Below are 23,898 nucleotides of genomic sequence, written 5' to 3'. Positions count from 1 at the left end.
TCCACGTGTACATGAGGTCAGACCGCAGGGAGAATATACTGGATGGGATTTTAAGTTAGTGACTTTACACTCCAAAACACTACAGCCAAATATAATGCGTCTTAAGTGTGTCATTGCTGGAGTGGGAACTTTTTCAAACCCTGTCACCATATCAGAACAACACGTAAGAATATCTGATTCTTTCATGAAGAACTGTAACTATAACATAAACCTGTGGTGTAGATAAATTATTAAATAGACTCCAATGTCCCTATGTTGAAATTAAAGGATAAAAGGAAGAAAAGTAATAGCATAGTCTATGTCCCAGAAATAAAACAAATAATAAGCAGACAAGAAGGCCCATGTGTAGAGTAAATGTAGAGTAAATGTAGTAAAATTTAATGTATTTGACATAGACCCACACACTCATGTGTAGCTGCATTCGTCCTCTGTCACAGGCTCCACTGTCACTGGGTCAAAGGGATGTGTGTTATCCAGAGTGGCACAAACTTTAAACACAGACGCACGCCTGCGTCACACACAGCTGAGCCACAAGGGATAGAGCTGGAAGCGGATGTGTGTCATGTGTGTGTGTGTGTGTGTGTGTGTGTGTGTGTGTGTGTGTGTGTGTGTGTGTTGGCCCCATTTACCAGGTGTTGGGTCTGTCATCGGCTTAGTGGAGAGAGGACAGTTATCCCTAAGTAACACACATACACACACACACACCTGTGAAATGGCCAGCCTGAGGCACGTGTACACACACCCACACAAATAACAACTGTGACAAAACAGAGACAATTCAAATCTGTCAATCATGACATAGTACCACAAAAGCTGTGACTCTCTCACACCAGCTCCCCTTCTCCGAGGGCAAGTAGATTATCTGCCTATCTGGTTACAAGCCTTCTCACCTCTCCGTAACTAATTGGTTAGCCTGCCCATCAATCATCATGAGCCTGGTGAGTCTTTAAACCCAAGACTGCAAAGTGAAAAACAATCAGCTATATGGAAGCATGACTTTAAAGTATTAAAATGAAGTTGCATTGTCCGTATTTTCTTTTTTTCCCCCTTTAATTCTCAGGGTGAAACCAAATCATATGATGTCAGGACAGGCTTTTAAAGCCCTCCTGACACAGGGTCAATGTATATCATCATGTGTGTCTAGAGGATTAAGACTGGGTGGCTCCTATACATTAAAAACCCAGACAATCAATTTAACCTGCAGTCAGGCAAAATAATGTTTTTCCTCAGCTTCGTACTTCGGCAGACGTAGCTTACGTGGACACACGCTCTGAACTAGTAAGTTACGGTAGTCCATAAAACAAATACGAGCTCTAGACATGAGAAAACAAAGCAACCATTAAGACTGGTCTGTTTCAGACCAGGTGTCAGAGGCCTCAACAGCCAAATGGCCTGGGCTCAGGTCCAACCAGATGTTGCTATCACCACGGGCCATGCTGAAGACATTTACACGGTCTTCTTGACCCAGACTGAGAGCGTTGGCGCAATGAGTTTGAGTTTAGTATCATTTCAACATTTTAGGCATTTCACTGACATTTATCCAGAGAGCCTTACAATGAACATGTAGGTAGAAGTTTCTTCCCATTCAGTTTTGAGACTTCAAAAATAGTATTTTGCCACACACTACTTGATGTTTTCTGTCAAGTCACAAGGTATATCAGGGTGTGCAATGTTGTTGCATTTCTCTGATCGGGCTTTCAGAAAACATTTATTGTGAGTCAATGTGAAACACACTGAAAGTGAGTCATTGTCACTGAGCACATAAGCAAAGCTCAGGAAAAAAACACAAACAATTCTACTAACTGTATTGTAGTAAAACAAATACATTATCCTTTTCTCCAAGCATTGGCTATACAGCTGATCTGTCACTTTTAGGTTCTGGGGATGCAGTGAATCAAAGCTGAGCAGTAGGTAATGGTCCATAGAGTCCATAAACAGAGCTGTGTGTAAGCTTAGCCCAGCTGTATAAAAGACCAGAGCTCAACAACCACTGAGAGAGACAGATAAGTAAAACAAAGAGGCCAGCTGTGCTCAAAACAATGAGGAGAATGAGACAGAGAGATAGCTGGGGAGGATGAGTGTATGTTTGCGAACGTGTGGGCAGAGACGTGTTTTAATTAGTGTTATCGTTTTGTGTGTGTATGGGTTTGAGCGCACATATGTTAAAGAACACTGTATTTGTTGTATATGTTTTGATAACATACACACTTCTTCTCGATTATACGGTTGTTCCAACATAAAATGGTCTACTACAAAGTGTTTAGTCTCAGCCAGCCAAATGAAAAGAGTTTTCTTTCTTTTGTTTGTGATAATGCACCCATTTTCTTTCCACTTTCTCAGAAGGAGAAAGAGGGAAAGGAATATGGAGAAAGAGAGAAAATAATGACTATGACAGACAATTCATGGAGAGACTGCAACACCCATTTCTTGTCCACCCACACACCTAACAACTCAAGCACATTAAATATTTTTGGCTCTTGCATGTCCTCTTGAGTATCAACTCTTGCCTTTCGGGTTTTGCTTTGTAAAAATTATACTGTCTTTTTAGGAAAGTAACACAAGTTTAAATGCATCCTGTTGCACAAAGCGCCACTATTCCTTCCGTTTATCTGTGCCTGCTTGGTTAAACATTTTTGCTTACATGATATTTGTGATATTAACATTCAAATGGCTGAGTGTAATGTCATAGAGTACCTAATACTGCCCAACACACTGATAAAAAGCACAATTTGTACCTGTTGACTGCAAGTTACATCTCACCACTCTCATTAATCCCAAATATAAAAGTGAGGCAGCCAACATGCTCTGACAAACTGAGTACATGCTACCAATAATTAGACAAAAGTTGAACTAGCTTGCAAGCTAAATACACAGATGTTTTTCTTGGGTATCGGTGGATACAACAATAGCTAGAAGGCTTCAACAGATATTGAAGTTATACATTCAAATAATGGATGCTCATGTTGGACTGTGTGCGCTGTAGAGGATGGATACCCGAACCGAGCCCGTCGGTACCCGATGGGCCGGGTTCGGACAGATATTTAGAAATCATGTTCGGATTTGGGTCGGGCTCAGTCACATCAGCGCGATAAGGCATTGAACATTTTAAATTTAAAGCTTATTATGTAGGTGTGCGCCTGTGTTAACGTGCGCTTGTTGCCCCGTGGACTTATTTTGTTTATAAAAATGTTTACAGCAACTTTCAGAGTTGACTTTAAACTTTTTAATTTTCTGCACCTGTGAAGAGCCCCTCGGTACTAGATCACAGATTACAATTTTTGCATTACATGCTACTGTATGTGATGAATTATTCTTGTATTCATACAGACAATTAATTTCAATTTAGAACTTCAGACCTATAATTGATTCGTTTGAAGAATTCAATTGAGGTCATTTTAAAGCCTTTAAAGCATGTGCTGATACTCTCTCCTCTGAGACCACAACAGCCCAGTAAATAGAGTCCTTGACTTGGGTCACTGAGCGGGTCTCTCAGGCCAGCAAAGGGTCACTAGACCCCAGCAAGAGGCCTCTGACTCATGCACTTAGCACAAGAAGAGACGCTCCCATACAATTTCAATGGGGTTGCAATAGAGGATTTGGGGTTTTTGGGAGAGGGCGCAGGTGGTTAGATGCTCATTGACACAGATACGCGTCTGCACACTCATAACACACACAGAGCCATTTATTCTGTCAGTTGACATTCCCCGTGATGAAACAATCTTTCATTGCGCTACTTGTAGTGACTGAGCTGTTTCTGTTGAGTAAATGACCTAACCCTTTCATGTCCACACACACGCAAACACATAAGCGAGCACACATTCAAACACACAACCTCTCATTGAACCCCTGGGGCCAGATATCACAGTCCGCACTACTGGAACTAATAGAGCACTTCCTGCATCAAACTCTTGAAGCAGCTGCTCTGTTATGTGTGTATGTGCATGTGTGTGTTGAAAAAAAGGGGGGGGGGGGGTATTCTGTGCATGAATTCTTCAGATAGTAGCATGGTGAGCAAGGGTCATGGTTTTCTGTTTCTCCATTTATTACTACACTTTCAGAAGAAAAACTCACAGCTGGCAGGGAGGTCAAAAAGACGGAGGAAGAGTTACAAAGAGCTATAAGACAACCTTGTACTTGAGCAGACACAATGTCTACAAGACACCTGGTACACACACATTCACTTCCTTAGACTCACCTACGTATACAGATATCAAGTATGTGATCAAAAACTTCAAAGCCACATAAATCCAGGACAAAAACAGTAACTGCCTGACACGAATGAATAGATGTGAGATAAAATGTCTGACTAAAATAAACATCACATATGCTGGACCTTTGCGCAAACACACAAATGCAGATGCACAACAGTTCCCGCTGTCAGGAGTGTGACAGTGTCCAGCAGACCAGACAGGGGTCTCCGGTTTGAGACTGTGCAGCCGACAGTAAGTCGCTCCTATCTCCCTGATGGACTGGTCTGGTCTGGCGTAACACTAGCCAGGTCTCTCTGCCTTTTCTCTATCTGCTGCTCCCTCACACACCTCCTCCTCCTCCCTCTATCCACACATCTTCTCCCGCAAGGTACTGTAGATGGGTAATATAGAAAATGGTGTACCAACATTGTAACTCAAGTTACTGATACACAATATCCATAGTGCAACAATGTGACATTTGCACTTTTGGGATCCGCATTATCCCACTGATGTCGGTGTTGTGTAACATGTAGGCACAGCATGAAAGACAGACACAGCAGTTTCCCTCCTTTTCCCATATGTCCGGGATACTGTACAACAGATGCACACGTCTTCTCTACCTATTTTCTTCTGCTCTGCTTGCCATGTGGAAAAACTGATTACTATCTGAGTAAATGACAGCTGAGCAGGATAATCTCCTTTCACACACAGAGCCAATCTAACTGCTGTGTTTATTTATCCAGTTGATGTAGCAGTTTCGGATGTTTACACACAAGTATTACTTATATAGGAGAAATAAAAAGTCTGTTCCCACATATCATAATCATTCCAGGTGGATTCGACTTTTCTTCTGATTGCCACAAGTTGAAGCAAATGAGAGGAAGGTTCCATGTTTTAGCTGCTAAACCTGGCTATGTAGATACTTTTGGTTGACTAAAGATGTGAGTTTTTTTTTTGGAAGAATCACTAAAACCTTAGTAGCAGATTGCCACAGCATCCATTTTCAAAAACTCTGCTACTGCTACAGATGTTACCCTATGAATCCAAATACTGAAAGTTCAGTTAATCAGTTAAATCAGTTAAAACGGACTGATTTAGTGGCTATATGGTGTGACAAAAACAGAAAAAGGAAAGGGAACATTTGGACTACCTCTATGCAGTTCCCCTGAGAAATTATTCCGTAAAAGCTTAACTAGAGAAAATAATCATATAAAAACTTCAACAACGGGATAAAAAGAGCCTCAGAGACAATCATCAGCTTGTCCATATGGCAGCAGAAGTTTTTTTGTGTGCTGGTAAAAGGAAGCAGGCAGACAAATTCATCCCTCCTACCTCAGAAGATAAGGATGAAGAGATAAGAGGAAAGGAGGAGGCACCATCTGTACAGCAGTACAGAGTAGCTCTGGGAATTAGGATGGAACAGACGCACACATGCACATAAATGCATCCTTTGCAAAAGCAACACACTTAACTCGCTTACAAATAGTAATAATTATTTGCTGAAAATACATAGAAAAACACAGACACGAATTCCATGTTGAAATCCCCACTCTTCTCTCCTACCTCCACTCTAGTAGAGTCCACTCTTCAGTCCTTTGAGAAAGTCAGCTGCAGTGGCGGGGATTTGCTTTCTTATCCTTTCCTTTTTGTCTCTTTTTGTGACTCCACGCCTTCATATGTCAGGCATGTGTTTGCATTCCCACATATGTGAGCTCCGGTTGTGGCGAAGGCCAGAGCCAGAGACACAGATGGCACCCAGATGGAGACAGATAACCGAGTAGACCAGCACAACACTGCACTACACGCACTCTCTCTCTCTCTCTCTCTCTCTCACTTTCCTTGTGTGTCTTTGCTGCTGCTCTTTCTCTCATGTGAAGCTCACTCTATCTTACTATCTCTTTCCCCTCAATCTGCCTCCGCTGTTGTATTTATTGTCTTTAACTCTCTTTCTCTCAATGAATTTTACGTCCTCTCTTGCGCTCGCTCTCTCAAGCTCTGAGGCTCCCCCTCTCTCAATCTCTCTCTTTCGGCTCTAGCTCCTCCCCTGTTTTCCCACACACTGTCTTCTCCTCCGTTTTTGTGATGTCACAACCCCCACCCCCTCTGTCCCACCCCCCTACCCATTTCCCCCATGGATCCTGGCCAATCATCCACTGCTGACTGGCTCTATTCAACCTGCATTCACCGGCAATGGCCCCTGCAATTAACATAACTAATTGCTTTGGCACCTAAAGGCTAAACAAGAGGCCGTGCCAACAGAGACAAAAGTGTGTGTGCGTGCATTTGCATTTGCATGTGTGTGTGTGTGTGTGTGTGTGTGAGGGAGGGGGTCCTTTGCAACCCCACTCCTTACCACCCTCCCCTTTACCCCTTCAAGAGAAGAGGGGCTCTCCCTTTAAAATGTTTTTATACTAAGTACCCCCTCCTTCCAGGCTCTTTCATTGATGCCCTCTTTTGTCTCAGATTCTTAATGCGGCGCACAGCGCTGCCTCACCAGCCAATCCATTGTGGGACACTTGAGGAGCATGAATGAGTTATTCTTCGCTCCTCTTCTACTCTCTTATCCCCTGCGCTCCATCTTCACTGAGTTAAACTTAAATCACTGTCTGATTTATACCCGGCCTTGCGCACAAGTGCTGCTCTAGACACAATGCAGGTTAAGATAATGGAGCCCGGCTGAGATTGGGCAGCCTGCATGCTTTATTCACTCCTGCCTATTATTTCCTTCACCAGTTTACTTCTGGAAAGTGCAGAGGATGATGCTCAGTTCATTCTAAGCCTGGGGTAAATAAAGCTTTAATCTGTTTTTAATTAGACAACCGACAATTGAGAGAACATGATCAACGTGTGAGAATTCACAGGCACTTGGCTGTGTAAACAAACAAGCAAATGCTGTAGGATAAATACAAACAGTTCATTAGGAGAAGGTGCTGCCCCTTTCTCTTGCCCAAATGCACAATACACACTTATGAACAGCATTAAGATGTAATTCTTTTTTGTTCTGCCCTTAAGGTAAAATTGACACTGATGTGAAATATTTCTAAGCAATCACACATAAAAACTTATTGGGGGTTGCTACATTTCAGTGGGTTGTCGAAAGCTAGATTTAGACTGAGTAATCATCCATAATAACCTCTATCTCCCCTCCTCTCTCCTTGTAGGCCTGCTTTATTCAGGGTGCATCTGGTCAGCCAGCAGGCTCAGAGGAAGGGCCATGTGGCTGTGAGAGATGGAGGGGGTGGAAAGATGGAGAACTGAGGAAGGCCCTGCATACTGTAACCCACATGCTATTGTAGCACATAGAAGGTGGTGAGCTCCAACTGATCCCACCGATGGACAAAGGCTAACAGCAGATTTAGATTATAACCCAGGTGTAATGGCAGGCAGGTGGCTGATCAGTGAGCGTGCTTATTGGATTGCATTGCCGTTTTCTCCACAGTAGGCTGAAAACTAAGTTAAATCATGTCTGATTTTATCCTTTCTCCAAAAAAGCTGTAGGGGAACTTACAGGAAGTACGACAACAGTGGCAACATAAAAAACAAATGTGATTCAATGTCTTATTCAAGAATTTTTATTCGGCCGTATGATCAACAACACTAAAACTGGCTGCAACTAACAATTTATTTTCATTATCAGTTCATGAAAATCAACTATTTATTGTTAAGTCTAAATACTGTCAGAAACAAGCATGTGTCTGATAAGCCTTTAAAACACATTAATCTGTTACTCCAGATGAACTTCCTGGATCGTATTTCTCACCGGTACCTGAAGCAACACGCCCCCCAGCAACGTAGCCCTGTGCACTGGTTTAACGCAGGGCTGTTCCGGTCTGAATCTCTGCTTACCCTTGAAGGAAATGTGAGAAGCTGGTTGTCATTGTGATGGGGGGGATTATATAGGCCAGTAGAATTTGTCATTGTAAGCTACAAGAGATCAATTAAGAGGCTACAGGGCATTCAATATTGGATTTACAGGCAGCACTCAAGCAACCGCTTTTCTTTCCCCATGTACAATCATCAGAAAGGTACTTATGACCACTTTTACATATAGATAAAGGTCTCTTGCAGCACTTTGAAGTATATTGTCCTGAAGTCTGAGCACTGGTCTTTTCAAAAGTATCCCAAACAAGAGAGTAAACAATACTGTGCATACAATACTATGTATGCATACTGTATGGGTTCCTTTTACTGTAGCTGCTCAAGCCTCACGCAGCTGTTTGCCATTGTGTATATGCGAGTGAGATAAAGAGAGAGAGAGAGAGAGAGAGTGAGTGACAGAGAGAGAGAGTATGCAGCATCTGTTTCGGTTCACACGCTCCCTCGCCAAACTTCCACTTTTAGAAAAAGTAAACAGCATTTTTTAGAGGACAGAAAAAAATGAGAGGCAGAGACGGAGGACAAGAGGGAATTTTAAGAATTGGTGATTGAGTAAACGAGATATCACCAAAGTCAGAACATTCCACGTCCCCATGTGTGTTTGTGCATTCAAGACCACAGAAGGAATAAAGGTTCAATGTTTTGTGTGTGTGTGCCTTCATTTACATGCATTTGCATTGCTTTTTTCAATTATGTCATTTAAAGACATTTTCAAAGTATTGCTCAATGTTTTCATACAGGTGAGTAAAAAGTAGAGTGGCCTCAGCCTTCTGATATTTCATGGACCAAGAAAACAAATATGTAATTGACCACAAACTCCATGCATTCACCTTTACCACGGTCTTTACACTCCTGAATCACTGGATGCGCATGTGCCTCTAGGGGAACAGTATTTTCTAAGCTTCCATTACCATGACATTAGATGCCGATGCAGATTGCCCATGGCTGCATGAATGGCATACACAAGTGGTGCATGTGTTCGGAATGGGAGATTGCATCTCTAAAGGGAATGTAATGGCTAACCTTCATTTTATTGAAAGGCAAATTAACCCCTGATATCTGGGCTTTCACACCAACAATAGCAAAATAACAAGGGCTCACTGATGTGGGCATGTTGCAACAGGTAAAGAAGATAAGATACCAACAAGTTATGTAACCGTCATGTTTTCCCAATCTTGACCCCTCCATTGAATTGCATACCCATGATCCTGGTCTCGTATGGACATCCTAATCCATACTTAATATTTTCACCAGCAGTCCTCCCGTGTGGGACATATGAGATATCCTCTGAAGAAACAAGGTCTCTTGGGCAGCATGCCACGTCAGCTCCGCTAGGTGTTGAAGAAAACCGAAACTCTGCCTCCAACACACACTGTGCAACTGGAATCACGTTGTTTTCATAAGGCAATACAAGTGAGAGCATTTTGTTCTCAGCATTCATGGAGGGGTTTGAAAGGGTAATCTGGCTGATGGGATTTCACTGGGAGAGTTGCTGCCAAATCAGTGTGAAACGATGACAGAGATTTTCATAGGTTAAAAAAAACCCTGTGCTGCGGCTTTGTATTTTTTCCCAGCCACAGCTTCCTACAATCAGAAGCTTTTCCACTTCACACTGTGTTAAGTTAATCTTTGTGAGATATTGTGTGCGTGTAGTGCATGTGTCTGATGTGAATAGGTATGAAACGGTTACCGGTTTTATGATAAACCACGGTAAAATTCCTGAAGGTTAGTATTACCATTTCAAATTTTAATTATCATTAAACCGTGTTTGATTACTGTGCTATTAAAAACTCATTGTATATTCTGTCCAGCATAATTCTTACATGCACAATTTTACATTGCTTTGCTTATAAGGGTTGTGGTGCTTTTATATTGGATTTGCTTACTTAAGATGGTGTTCATTTAAACCTGCACTAGGGAAACTTTTCATGAAAAAAATATCTTTTTTTGCAAGCTAAATCACAGAGTTGGGCTGGACAATTGAAAACCCTCCCATAAGCGATGCATGAAACAGTGAAATGTCCCTTTCTTAGCATATCTGGTCAGGCATGACCAGTGCTGCCAAATCTGTAAAAGATTAGATCTCATTACTTGAGCATAGAATGTGAAGAAATTTCTTTTTTATTGCTGTTTTCTGCCATCTTTAATGTTAATACAAATCTGATATTGTTTTTATTTATTTATAGCACATTTGAACAATACTGAAATAATACTGATAACCATGATCATTTTGGTCACTATAACCCTGATATGAAAATGTTCATACGTTTTATCTCTAGATGTGAATTAGAGTGCGGATCGGGCCGCATTTTTCTGTCCAAGCCCGGCCCGCGTCCGACACAGTTAAAATCAAATTTTTTTCTCATACTAATGACACATGTTTGTTTGTGTGGAAAGCTTTTATTAAGCAACTGCAGGAAGGCATTCGGAAATGTCAACAGATGAGCGCATCAGCGCACACGGGGGAACAAGCACACGTTAATAAGCTGTTTAATTTAAAATGTTCAATGTGTTAACCTTTCCTGATTGCTTCGTTTCCGACTGTGATCAGAAAACCAGGGGAATATCGTTGATATTCATATTCATATATGATGAATAACGTCAGGGTTAAAATCCTGTTTCTGGTGAGCAAATAAATGAACTTGGCTTTCAGTCTGGGGTTTATTTCAGACACCGCACACACTGTGTACAAAACTTAAACTTATTCCACCAACTCTGCTCCGGTCGCATCTACACGTCTGCTTCCTCTTTCTCTATCTCTCTTCTGCCCACTTTCCACACACACACACACACACACACACACACACACACACACACACACACACACACACACACACACACACACACACACGCACTGAGCTCTCTTAAAGGAGCCGCAGCACCATTTTACAACAAATGCCTTATCGCGCTGATGTGACCGAGCCCGACCCGAACCCGAACATCATTTCTAAATATCCCGTCGGGCTCGGGTCGAGTATCCGCACTTTAATGTCAATGTGGCCTTATCAGTTATCAAGCTTGTCTATGGTCATACAAGTGTGGAAAGTGAGCCAGAACAGCTAATTCTGGCCCAACTCCCCCTTGGTTTCACGTGCCAGAGATCTCTAGAGGGTCCACCAAGGCTTTGTATCGCTTCACCATGACTTACCTTTTATAATAAAGTTGAAAAAAACCACAAAGACAAATGACGGACAGAGAAGGAGCAACCACACCAACCGGCTTAAATCACTGGTTTGCTAGGTTGAACAACCAATCACATTGCTGAATAGGCTCAATTGCTAATAAGAACTGACTGGAGACAACAGTACCGGACACACAGCAAAATCACTGCCCACTCTGACACCTGCAAAAGCTCAACGGTCAAAGAACATTGGTTTTGTGCATCAGGGCCCCTTACAATTTGTCAAATAACCAGATGTCTCTCTTTCTAGCTATCTGATAAACATGTCTCTTTTGGTTAATTATCCATGTTATGTAGTTATTTTTCCCATCAAGCCTCATCATCCCTGCCCTCCCCCCAACCATCTTACCAGCATGGCTCCCCTCCCTCTCCTTCCCCTCTTTCCCTCCATCTCATCACTGTTCAGACTCCTGATGTTCGCTAATCTGATGCAGCCATAGATTTCCCTGTCTGATCTCACATGGCCACATTTTCCATTACATCTTCTACAGCATATTTATCTAATAGGGACACGTTATTTTCCAGGTCCACGTCTGTCTGGAGGACCATTTACTGTAAAAAAAACAAAAAAAAAACAACAACAACGCAAACAACACAATTAGCGATCCAATCAGATGCTTCTCGGTAGTAATGAAGACTAAAGTGAGGGCTATTTTCTCTCTGTCCGCAGGGTCAGATAAACGATAGGTCATATAAAGAAAAAACAGATTTTACTGTATGTGTTGGTTCTGCACAGTGAACTTTTTAAAGAGTAGTATTGGAGGATGGCACACACACACACACACACACACACACACACACACACACATTTGCTTTTCAACGTACTCAAATACCAAAGAAAAAAAACATTTCAATCTTCTTCCACTTGTGGAGTTTGCTTGTAAACAAAGAAAAGTTATGTTTACATTCAGTGTTACTCACCAAAATGCATGATGTGTATCCTTGAGATCTACAAAAACATTCCTCATAAAAAATTGTATTTTTAAATCCAGCATTGTTTACATTGATGTTTAAAAGCTTGCAGTCTTCTTCTTTCTTGTCTTTGCTGGCACATTGCTGGCACAGTGCTGCATGTTTCGGTGTGTTACTGCCCCCCTTGATCAGTGGAATAGTGCGACACCATTGGTAGAACTGTGTATAGTGTTTCCCAAATGTGCATGTGTGTCCTCGGGCGCATGCACAAGATAAACAAAATGGGGACCCACTCATCGAAAATCAACTCCATAGAGGTCTAAAACTCCAGAGGGAACCTTTAAATGGCATTTGACAAACCACAGAATGATTCTGTTAAGCAGTGTGGCTGAATGGATAGACCTTTTCACAAACCTGCTTGATAACATAGGATTAGTTTTCAGAGCAAAGCTTCTAATTCTGTGCCTCTTTCTGTTGTCACTTAGTAGATGGTTCACAATTGCCAATCATACGTAGTGCGTTGAGATATCCTGACCATTTTAAAAAGTATGATGTGCCTTGGTTAGCAAATAGCATTTATGTCACTGAATTGAACACATTTGTATGGCCTTGTAATCTTCTAAAATAAACACAGACATGGTTGGAGACAACAAAAAGGTCGCTCCTTCAGGGAAATTCACACTGCTAGCATCTCATTCATAGCTCATCCCAAAGATGTTAAAAACAAATGGGTGCTGTGACACAAAACAACCACTGACTGGTATTTTAACCCTGTCCTGACACCCCACTAGCCCAAACACGCCTTTCCCTTCTCCTCTTTCCCCACAGTCCACCAACCCGCCCTTTCCCCCCTCTGTCCGTCCATTCCATGACTATTGTGCCCTCCTTTTCAGGCATCCTCATATCACCCAAAACAAACGGGTCCCGTATTTTCCCTTCTCTCCTCCTCCTCTTCCCCCTCCTTTCTCTTATTTTCTCTCTCTCTCTCTTTTCCTCCCCTACTCGGTGCCGATGAAAGGCAGGCATTGAGCCGGCAGTGGCATTCCAAAACCTCAGGCCTCGGCTCCAGTGTGTCTGGCTATTCAACACTGCTGGGAGCCATTAGTTTAAGTAAGGTCTGACCCGCCTACTCACCCACGGAAAACCCTCAGATCTCCTATTACACTCTGCACACAGAGGGGAGACACACGGCTGCTCTTAGGGTGCAACTAGTGTGTGTGTGTAAACACCAGACAGGGACAAATAGAGATGAGTAAATATAAGAAGTGCGGGTAGGAGGGAGAGAGAGACAAGCATGTGTTTATAAGTGAGAGGGAAAGTGAGTGAGAAACTGTTTGTGTGTTGGTATGAGAGAGGCAGAATGAGAGTGGCTGAATGTGTGCTTAAAATTTATGAGCGGTGGGTTTCATGCTCACTTGGCTGCATCTTCCTAAAGTTTCCACACAGGGAAGCCAAGTGCGTAGCCAGACGCCAAACCCTTCTCACCAATAACTCCCCTTAAACGATATTCAACAACCAACGCACTTTTCAAAGTCTCTCTCCAGCCGCTCTCTTGTTTAACTTATGTACCAGATACGCTGTCAGGGATATCCATCTATGGCACTCACAGTTAAAACCTTAAATGCAGCAATTTCGCTAATTGGAAAATGATGCCGCGGATCAGAACTTGCCAGCCTCACCCAATTGTTGGCACATAAAAATGAATAGTGCTCATAAACAACTCCATGTTTGGGAGAAGTTGTGTGTGAGTGTGCGTTCGCTAAGATGTGGACAAGCCCACACACAGACATAACACATACAGTGAGTAACTACGCACTGGGCATTCCTCTCAGTACAACAGGCTTTATTTTAGTGACAGTACTGTGTATTGTTAACAGCTGGCCAGTAAAAGATTTGTGATTTTTGAAATGACATAATTTATGGGTTAAGTCTTTATAGAGGGTGTCACCTTATGAAGACAAACTAATATCATCTTGTTCCCTCTGTCACCATACTCACTAATGCAAAACATACATGTTTGCCCCAGGGTTCAGATATGAAATAATTTAATTATAAGAAGCATTATTAAGTAAGTATAATAATTATAAAATTATTTTGAGTGTAAAAAATGACTCAACAATTAGGTGGCAAACTGCTCAAAGGTAGCAGCTTGCCTTAATGTGTCTTGCACTAATGGACAGAAAAAAAGAGCAGCCATTAACAAATTATACAATGCAATAGCATGGATATCCTTCTATTTTCAATGTTATTACAATAAATGGACTTACATGCTGTGTCAACGTTCATAACAACTCCCACTCTTGTCAAAGCCAGCACACCAAACTGTTTCAAATCGCCAGTGAGGCTAAGAAAGGGAAGGTCGTCTTTACTGAAAGGCATGTGATGACAACACCACCTACGATTCAATGTTCCTTTATACTGTGTATTTTTGCCTGATGTGAAGCTTCCTGCTACTATGATTCTATATAACGCTTCCATGTCTCTCTTTTTCTCTCCCTGAGGCTGTCGGAGCAGCTGTGTTGTTCTCTTGCCTGGCGATGGCAACACCTGTGATCTGCAGGTGGTTCATCTGGCAGCGGAGCCAGGAACACCTGGCCAGGCAGAGATAGAGCCTCCGGCCTTTACTCTGTGTGTGTGTGTGTGTGTGTGTGTGTGTGTGTGTGTGTGTGTGTGTGTGTGTGTGTGTGTGTGTGGGTGGGTGGGTGTGTTGTGTGTGCGTGTGCGTGTAATAGTTTTGGGGATTTCTGACGGGCTCAATTAAAGCTGAGCAAAGATAACGGTTGGCTTTGCTCACACGCACGCACATGCGCACGCACACACACACACACACACACACACACACACACACACACACACACACACACAGACACACATTCAGAGGCATGTATTGGCATTTCCCAAGGTTAAGCCTCAGGGATGTTTGGGCTTGTCAATGTTGTGATACAATCCTCAATGTGTGTGTGTGTGTGTGTGTGTGTGTGTGTGTGTGTGTGTGTGTGTGTGTGTTGTGTAATGGAGAGGGAGTGTATTTACAGTTTTACTTGTTCTGGTTCTTTTACTTTTCAAGACATAACAAATCCAACTAAACCTCCCCCTGCCTTCCCAGTCATTCCTGCTTAGATTTGCAGACAAAATCATACAGATATCTCCGAACAGGACAGCAGGAGACTGTGGCAGCACCTGCTTTGCAAACCCACCGCGGGTATGACGTCTCGCTACAGTACTCCGCTACAGCAAACAAGCAAAGACAACAAGCAGAGACACCAGCTGAGGACAAGACACATAAACAACAGCACCCAGAACACATTCCACACTGGGAGCAAGAGCAGACAGAGTGCAATGTGAGTTTATGTGTGTATATGAGAGAGCAGGTCCCATTCTCTGACAGCACAAGGCCCAGCAGGAGTGAAATCAGAGAAGGGACAGACGAGGTGAACTTGACAAAAGTCATAAAACTCACAACTGACACTCGGGAGCTTGGGAGTGATATTGGCTTAGGCTATTAGATCCTCTGTCACATTCACTGTGAGTGTCTGATAAAGTGTGACAAGGCCAAGGCCACACATCATCTTCATCGTTATCTGTCAGGATGTGAAGCAGTCATTATCTGGGTCAGACTTTGCTGGATATGCTTGCTGCATGTGCTTTATATAAACATTACATGTGTTCTAGCTAATAATTCATGATCATTTTAAGTAGAAAAGAAACATGTATATTGCTTAAATATGCAGAAATATTACTGACAAAAGAATAAGCGAGTGACTTTCTCTAGAAAATAGGGGGAAATGGCAAATTGAAGAAGAAAAAAAGAATAGGGTTTTGTGTGTTTTTGCCTATATCTTGTCAAACCATGAACTGAGACTTCTTCTCAGAGTCTTCAATAAGAGCTTGTACACAGCTGGATGTCAGCTTTCCTCTGGCTGATGACAGGCCAGCTGCAGTTGGACTCTCTGCGTGGCGGCCAAGACAGACAAGCGAGGATGGAGAGACAAAAATAAAGGATAAAATGAGATGGAAAAGGAACGGGGAGAGAAAGATGGGGAACAAAGAAGGACGGATGGAGGTAGGCCGAATGTCAGACAGAAACAGGAGGTGAGAAAGAAGCGCTGGGGTAACCCTGGAAGGCGTGGAGAAAAGGGGGAACCAATGCTAACCCCTCTTTGTCTGAGCCAAGTGGGAAATGATGGGGGGTGGGGGGAGGGGGGCAGTTAAACGCAGGATGAGTGGGAACAGAGAGACAGGGGGCATTAAAAAAGCATAATGTGGTGATAAGTTCCTTTCACTTGCACTTTTTTTTGTTGTTGCTCTGACCACTCTGATTCACTCTGAAGTGACTGGGCCCTTTTGTTCACAGCCAATGTCCCTCCACTTAGAGTAGAAGACCGAATAAATGCCTGCACACAATCCTGGGACCTGCATGCCGCCATCCTGATAAAGGATACATGATTTTTTTTGCTTCATGATGATTCAAATTTAACACAGAAGAACACACAAAAGAAGCTTTTATCCCTTTTGGTTGAATGTTTCAAAAGCCATATAAAAATATGCAAAAACACTCTCCAAACCGTGCGAGGCGCCTTTTTATAATAGTCAAATGTGTCAAAGCGATGTTTACGCTACCGAGTGACACCTGAATACAGAGGCCATGGCGGTGGCTGGCAGTATAACAAAATGACAGTGTTAACAACACACAGGAGCCAGGCTGAGACCTGCAATCATGACTGAGAAGCACAGAGCTGGGTTTATCTTTCAGAGGCGGGACATGTGATGTTTTGTCAGGAGGTGGGTGAGCTCGGACACCCTAATTGCGCACGTCTCCTGTACGGCTGGTATTTCTGAGGATTTGTTATTGGCGGGTGATGCTTGGCGCAAGATCACATCTGGATCCTATCCTCTCTAGCCGCTCTGTGCTGTGCGGCACAGCAACAAGAAACAGCTGTGCAAAACTGGCTTCAATTAGCCTCACATTCTCCCTGACAGTTAATCCCTTTCTACTCCCCTTCTCTCACTGTTTTTTCTTCTTCTTCCCTTTAACTGTTCGGTCACTCCTTCTCTTTCTCTTTTTTTTTAAGCTTTGCTTCAGGTTGCCACACTGTCTGAAGTAATAGGCAGGGGAACACAGTGTGCTGAATTGGAAACAGACAATGGGACAGAAAGCTCGGAGGTCTCACGAAACACGGAACATGACAAATCCTATCTGTTTGAAAAGACTGATGATGGTGTTTGCAGTGGTTTTAGGATTCAACACACGGCAACTTGATAATAGGATGCAGAGATTATATATTTTCTCTTCCTGTCATTGGGTAGTAAACATTTCATTACAATTAGGCTTTATTCAAATCTTAGACTCCAATTTACTGTATACAGCATGTGATCCATAACAGTAGATATGACACACGCAATTCAAATCTGTTTAAACAGCCATTTGGTCACATACTATTACTCCAACAGAAGATGCCAGATTCTTTGTTGTGGTTCTCACATGTGGAGCACTGGGCAACAATATGACCCCATAAATGTAAGTGTTTAAACATCTCCTTTCCCACTAAAACCACACTTTGCAAACACTTAAGTGCGATCCAGCAGTGCAGCACACTGAATGTTGTCGCTCAAGAGTCATTAATCAAATTCAGCTCAAACCAGTTCAACTGCACACCATCTTGACTCAGCTAAAGTGCACCGGGGAATCCAGCTCAGATTGGTCCTGTGATAGGAAATGGGAGCCAGGTTTGAGGTAAGGGAGCCGATTTGATGGGCTTGATGAGCAAATCTGAAAGGTTCTGCAGTCATTGTAGCCCTGGGGCCCGAGTAAAACACTAACAGGTGGTAGTGCTGGTGGAAAAGACCCACGCAGAGACCAGAGGGAGTAAGAAGGATACTGGGCTAGCAGCCTGACACACACACAAACACACACCCAAGCACACACATATTACAAAAGCACAACATTAATGACACATAAGCAACACACAGAAACAAGCATTTGCAGCGCGCCAAAAAACACGCAACACAATGCATTTGCATACATTTTCAACAGATGTACCTGAAAAGACACTTCACATGCATACAAACAGCAGACGCACACACACACACACACACACACACACATGCATACAAACAGCTCACAAAGACAAGAAACTGTGCAGGGATGACTCAGAGAAGATCTGCAGGCACCTCTCTCTACCTCCAGCACAGGCACATTCTCCCACATGCAACACAACACAAAGGGCCCACGTCTGGCAACGCTAACAGCCCACTCAAGCCAAAACCAATTAGGTCTCTAATGCAAACCTGCAGGGCCCCTTTGTCGTTTATTTCCCCTTTTAATGTCAGAGGATTGGAATCTGACTCTATAACCCACCCCAAAGAAAAGAAGGAAAAAGGCAAAAGGGAAATTTTTCATGGGGTTCCAAATCATCCACATGTTTTTAAGTCGAGCTAATTGAATCAATGTTGAATGGAAATGATTGACTAGTGTGAGCAATGTTAGCATTCATTCTCTTTAACACATTTTCTTGCAGTGTACACACATCCTCTCTGCTTCCCAGAGGGCTATTTAGCTTTCTGCAAAACATCAAATTACTCCAACGATTACGATAAAACAGAAGAACACACATATTTGAGCTTTTGTGGATTGTAGTTGGAACCACATTTTCCCAAAACTTCAAACTCAGAATCCATCATGTTTATAGTTTTATATTACAGTACACCCTCTGCTGCTCCCTGGTGGCAACTGTAGCCCCATCATTATCATCATCACCACAACATCACCATCAGCATTACAGTCATGTCTTTGTCATGCGATTATTTGTTTCTCTGTGGGGGGAAAGGGGACCAGTTGGAGTCCTGAGGGGAGCCACAGTGACACATGGAGGCCTGCAGCCGTGCCCTCGGGCCCTGCTGACCCCACTTGCATTGCAGGACTGTACTATTGACCCCTGATTTAAAGCAGGCAGAAACCGCAGGCGAAAAGGGAAAAAAAAACTCCTCCTGGCATCAAGCAGCAGCTCCAGCCTGGTTTCACACCGCCTGGTGTTTTTGTCTTAAAAAGCTGTAAAGTCCAGATGGTGGAAAGAGAGAGAAAAAAACTTTGCCTGGTGGATTAAGGGCTCCAAATCCTCCACTGAATAGACACATAGACAGAAAGCTGCTATTCAATTAAATGGGAGCATAATAGCTGTCTTGTGGCTTTTATAAGGGATAATGCATCCAATAGAGTGTGTTATGCATAGTTTATTTTCACTCTTTAATGGATCGTAATGAGCATAAGATCTCAGCAGACAAAGGAATGACTGAGTTTTTGTTTGGTCATTATAATGATTTGATATGATCTGAAGTAACACATTCAAAGGTCTCCTCTGAGGACTTAGCCTGCTCCTGGAGAAGAATCTGAAAATAATAGAGTGGGGGTTTTGTCTGTCCACATTATGTAGAGAGGCTCATTACGAGGCAAATACAGCCTTTTAGGTGAGATTCTGGTCCTTAATATGTAAAACATAGAAATGAGATCAAGCACATACGGGCAATTAGTTTTAACTCAGCGTGATGTATGATAGTGTACAGGTGCAAATGTACATAGCCTGTAAATTATTTCTGGTAATAGTAAAGTGTAATGCTTCATTTTACACAGCATGTTAAGCATAATTTAAGGTCTACTTACAATTTAAAGCACTCGGCATTCCGACCATGCTCCTCTGTCTTTGAGTTTTCTTCCTCTTGGCAGAATTATGACTGATACGATCAAAATCCTTTAGTTTATCTTCTCTACAGAGCATCTACTAGATTAAAACACTTAAAAAACTTCTTTTGAATTAAATAGAATGGAACGAAACCTGCAGGAGACGATCGATCCGGTCCACCACCAGGAATCAGGTACAGAGAATATTTGAGTGGGCGGTACTAATTGTCAGCATTTAAGCAGAAAGCCAATAACGCTCCGTTGTTACAGCAGGGAAACGTCTCTGCAATGATTAACTCCAAGCGGCAACAATAGGACACCAGCGCTCAGCTCACATAATCCTCACAGCAGACACACTTCCATTGCCTTGAGCAAAGTCGTTTATGACCTCGACTTGTTGGTGTATTGATTTTGTTTTTCAGAGTCTAAATCTATAGTCTGGAATGCCTCCACAAATTGTCATCGAAGGATAGGGAGAGCCTGAGGAAACGATGCAAAGGATGCATTGCACTTGATAATATGTGGTCATAAATGATGAATTATAATTTAAAATGTAACACCATACAACCAAGCATAAAGGTAAAAACAAAAGTTGAATATTTTGTGTGTCATCTGTTGAGCTTCATATAAGCCAGTACACAAGGATCTGGACTCCATCTAGAGTCTAACGTGTTATTCTTTTTTAAAAGCATAATATGTCAGTGTTGGCTGAGATGATTGTGAGCTATACCACCCCCAACACACACATAAACATCCACCCTCATCTTTCCATCCTCCACCCCCCTACAGCCACCCACATATGCCACACGCTCCTGTCCTCCCCCTCATCTCCAGCCCCCCATCCTCCACTCCTGCCAGGCTGCCACCTGCTCTCTGCTGCATGCTGCACAGCTGCTCTGCTACAATAACAAATTAAGGTCCACCGTGGCAGGCAGGAGTCATTACCTACTGCTCCTGCTATGGAAGAGCCAAGGAGCCATCGGCTACTGCCTCTGTGTGAGGGGAACACAGGTTCACCCCCCTTTTTGTGTAGAGCTTGGGGCCAAGGGCCACTAATTGTTTTGATGTGGAGCACAGGAGCAGGGGGTGTTACAGTTTGGGGACACAGAAGCGAGTCACTACTTGCTGTGTCTGCGTCAGGAGCAAGTCACATGCTGCTGACTATGCTGAAAATGCATGATATTTCCAAAAAAACACATGATCTGATCCCTGCTTAAAAATGACTGATTTATTTCCCATAATCCATTCTTGAGCTATTGTTTAAGCACTTAGAAACATAGTTGTATATGTGCATCCTCAAATTTGATTAGTAATAAATGAATCAACAAATAGATTGCTTTTTTTTAATCTTTTACACAAACTAACTAACGCTAACTCTTCAAACTTAAATACTGCTTTCTTATGGGTAAATTCTACAATGGTGACAATGTTACTTTCTCATTGGTGTCATTAAAATAACAATGCACCAAAACCGATCCCTGCATTAGAATCTTGCGATAAATTAAATTCACTTGCCTGTCAAATGTAGTGGGAGCATTAATTGAAATGAAAAAGCATGATAAAAATACATCAGGAAATAATTTTCATTTGTTAATGACTTAACAGCAGTGTGAAGGTACAATCCACAGATAAGGTGTGGATATCAACATTTACAAGAAGTACTAATAGAAGAAACAATGTTACTGTTGGCTTTGGAGAACATTTTAACGATGTTGCCAGTGAAACTAGGCCTACTGTTTTAATGAAAAGGGGAGACTCTATAGTTCTGCGGATCACCCACCCACATAGTCTCCGGCAGGTGCACCATGCACAGTTCATTTACTGCCTGCACCTGCCTGAGAACACAAGACACAACAAAGTGAAGAAGATAATGTTACTGTGAACAGGCTGTTCTGTAATACCTTGAATACATTGTAATTACATATATGAGAGGAATGAATACTCCAAAACAGTAAAATTAACACAACTGTCATTGAATGGAAAACATGTTGAAATCACATATATGTATTGCAAGAGAAGGCTGTAGAAGTGGGGGGAAGCATGCAGCAAAGAATCAGCAGGGGTATAGGCATAAAGAATGAAAACCAAATGTATTTATATGGGGTTGTTTGAGTTACATTGTGATTGCCTGAACTACCATTGCAGACCCATTTCTTATTTCAAATAACCTTTTATTATTTCAACATTGAAATCCATCAATCGGTGTAATTTAAATCTACATGTGTAGTATGTATTCAGTGAATTACTCATACAATGAATCAATCCAGACTGAACCTTTGATTGTGACAACAATGTCCCATCTAACTCATCTTGTCAACAAGCTCAGTGACAGGTTAACAAAGAGATGACTAGTCAGTTAGCAGGAAGCTGACGTCAAAGAAGAAACTCAGAGGCTCAGACGGTGGTGGGATTTGCAGTGACCATTATGGTCCCTCTGTGTGTGACAGCTGGCCATTACCCCCCTTCATCGCCTTTCAGCGTCTTTGTCACAGTTCCTTTAATCACCCCAGCAGGACTGTTACACAGCAAATCAGCTGACCTGACCTACTGGCTGACTGAGTGACTGTCTGAACGTATAACCTACTGAGCGTTAGCAAAGTTTTTACAAGATGTAAGTAACCCTCTCCCATAATACCAAATAATTCTCAACATGCAAACTAATGTGTAGTAAGCATTGTGCCATTTTCAAATAAAAGCCCATGCCAAGAAAATGGAATATATCATGAGTATATGGAAAGTCTTACTGGGTACAGTTACTGGGTTAAGGACAAATTAAAGCAGCTATAATCCATTGTGAGCTCACTGCCCAGCACCTAACAGCATACAGACAAAGGTAGCAACTATTAGCTGGGAAATATTATGCAGCATTTAGCAGCTAAAAGCTAGATATTTCCCCCAGGGGTTAGCAAATACCAAAAACACAGCTAAAAAAAAGTCAATATTGGACTTAAATGGTGGCATCTCCAAATGAATGATAATGTTGTTGTTTTCACATGGAGTACAACTTTGATGAATGACCAATTGCAAACTGTCTTGAGATTGCTGACCTTTGAGTGGACGAAGAGAACCAAAATGGAAGGTTATATCAGCTGGCTCACACAACCACGTATTTTGAGTGAACGCACACATGTATTTTGCGGTGCTGTTTTCTGGACACTAAAAGACTAGGAATATGTTCTGTGGGAAAAAATAAATTTCACCATCGTGTAACCCTCCTGTGTTTTATTTTTTCTCTGTATACAATCACTCTGTATTTGTCATAAGCCAGTGGAAAACCTGCAGGTCTTTCTCCTATCCACATGTGTACTTCCAACCTCAGTCTCACAGAAACTGGCAACCCCTCCTCTCTGCTCAGTATGCTGAGATAAGTAATCACTTCCTTGCAGTGATCTGACAGTGCCAAAAACACTGTGAAAAGTTGCCATTAATAAATGAGCCCACACATTTACCCTTTGCAACCCTGCTCACTTACCCTATCCACTGTACAGTGGTTGACCTGACAGATTCTTAATCCCCATGAGGGAATGTTTTCTCCAGTGATTTGCTCTTTTCTTTTCACTGTACTGAGTCAAGAGGGGGCAAGCCGTTAGCTGGGACTGTTTACCCTGCTTTCTGAGCAGTCGTGCCATCTGCATGAGCTCTAGGTTGCATAAGGCCTGGCAGATATGACACCTCCACAAAACCTGTTCCCTTCTATCCATTGTTTCAGTCTGCGCCTTCCAATATTATCTTTTCTCTCCCCTGTGCCTTTCTTCTTGTTCCCTCTGTTGGCTTTTCATGATTTCACTCTACCAATTATCTTTTCATGATGTTTTGCTCCTCACCTATTGTACATCTCCCTCACCCTCTATTACGTACATCTCTCCTCTGCTCTCCCCTCCTCTCCTGCTGTCATCCCCAACAGCTGACAGAACAGACCCTGCCTGGTGGTGACACTTCACCCACGCCGACCCGAGCCAGATCACTAGTGCATGTGGGAGCCAGAGCCAGGGCCAAGGCCAGGGTTTCTGCTGGGGGTGGGGGGAGCAAGATGGCCCTAGTCATCATAATCATTCATTGCCTGC

General features: G+C 42.5%; 1 protein-coding gene across 2 annotated transcripts in view; it reads right to left on the bottom strand.

Annotated features, from left to right (window-relative positions):
- cbfa2t2 (CBFA2/RUNX1 partner transcriptional co-repressor 2) overlaps nt 1–20,017 on the bottom strand; it is a 35,961-nt gene extending 15,944 nt beyond the window's left edge. The window contains exon 1 of one of the 2 annotated variants that reach the window (XM_031301793.2): nt 19,817–20,017. In XM_031301793.2, the coding sequence (XP_031157653.1) occupies nt 19,817–19,931 (115 nt within the window). In that variant the 5' untranslated portion in view covers nt 19,932–20,017. Of the gene's footprint in view, nt 1–5,753; nt 6,199–19,816 lie in introns of those variants that run through there. The other variant, XM_031301796.2, reaches the window with a different exon arrangement.
- Between the last annotated feature and the right edge of the window lie 3,881 nt (nt 20,018–23,898).

Source organism: Sander lucioperca, chromosome 6 (genome assembly GCF_008315115.2).
Source record: "Sander lucioperca isolate FBNREF2018 chromosome 6, SLUC_FBN_1.2, whole genome shotgun sequence".
Lineage (NCBI taxonomy): Eukaryota > Metazoa > Chordata > Actinopteri > Perciformes > Percidae > Sander > Sander lucioperca.
Note: the sequence above shows the minus strand (reverse complement) of the source record. Positions and strands in the feature narration are given on the sequence as shown.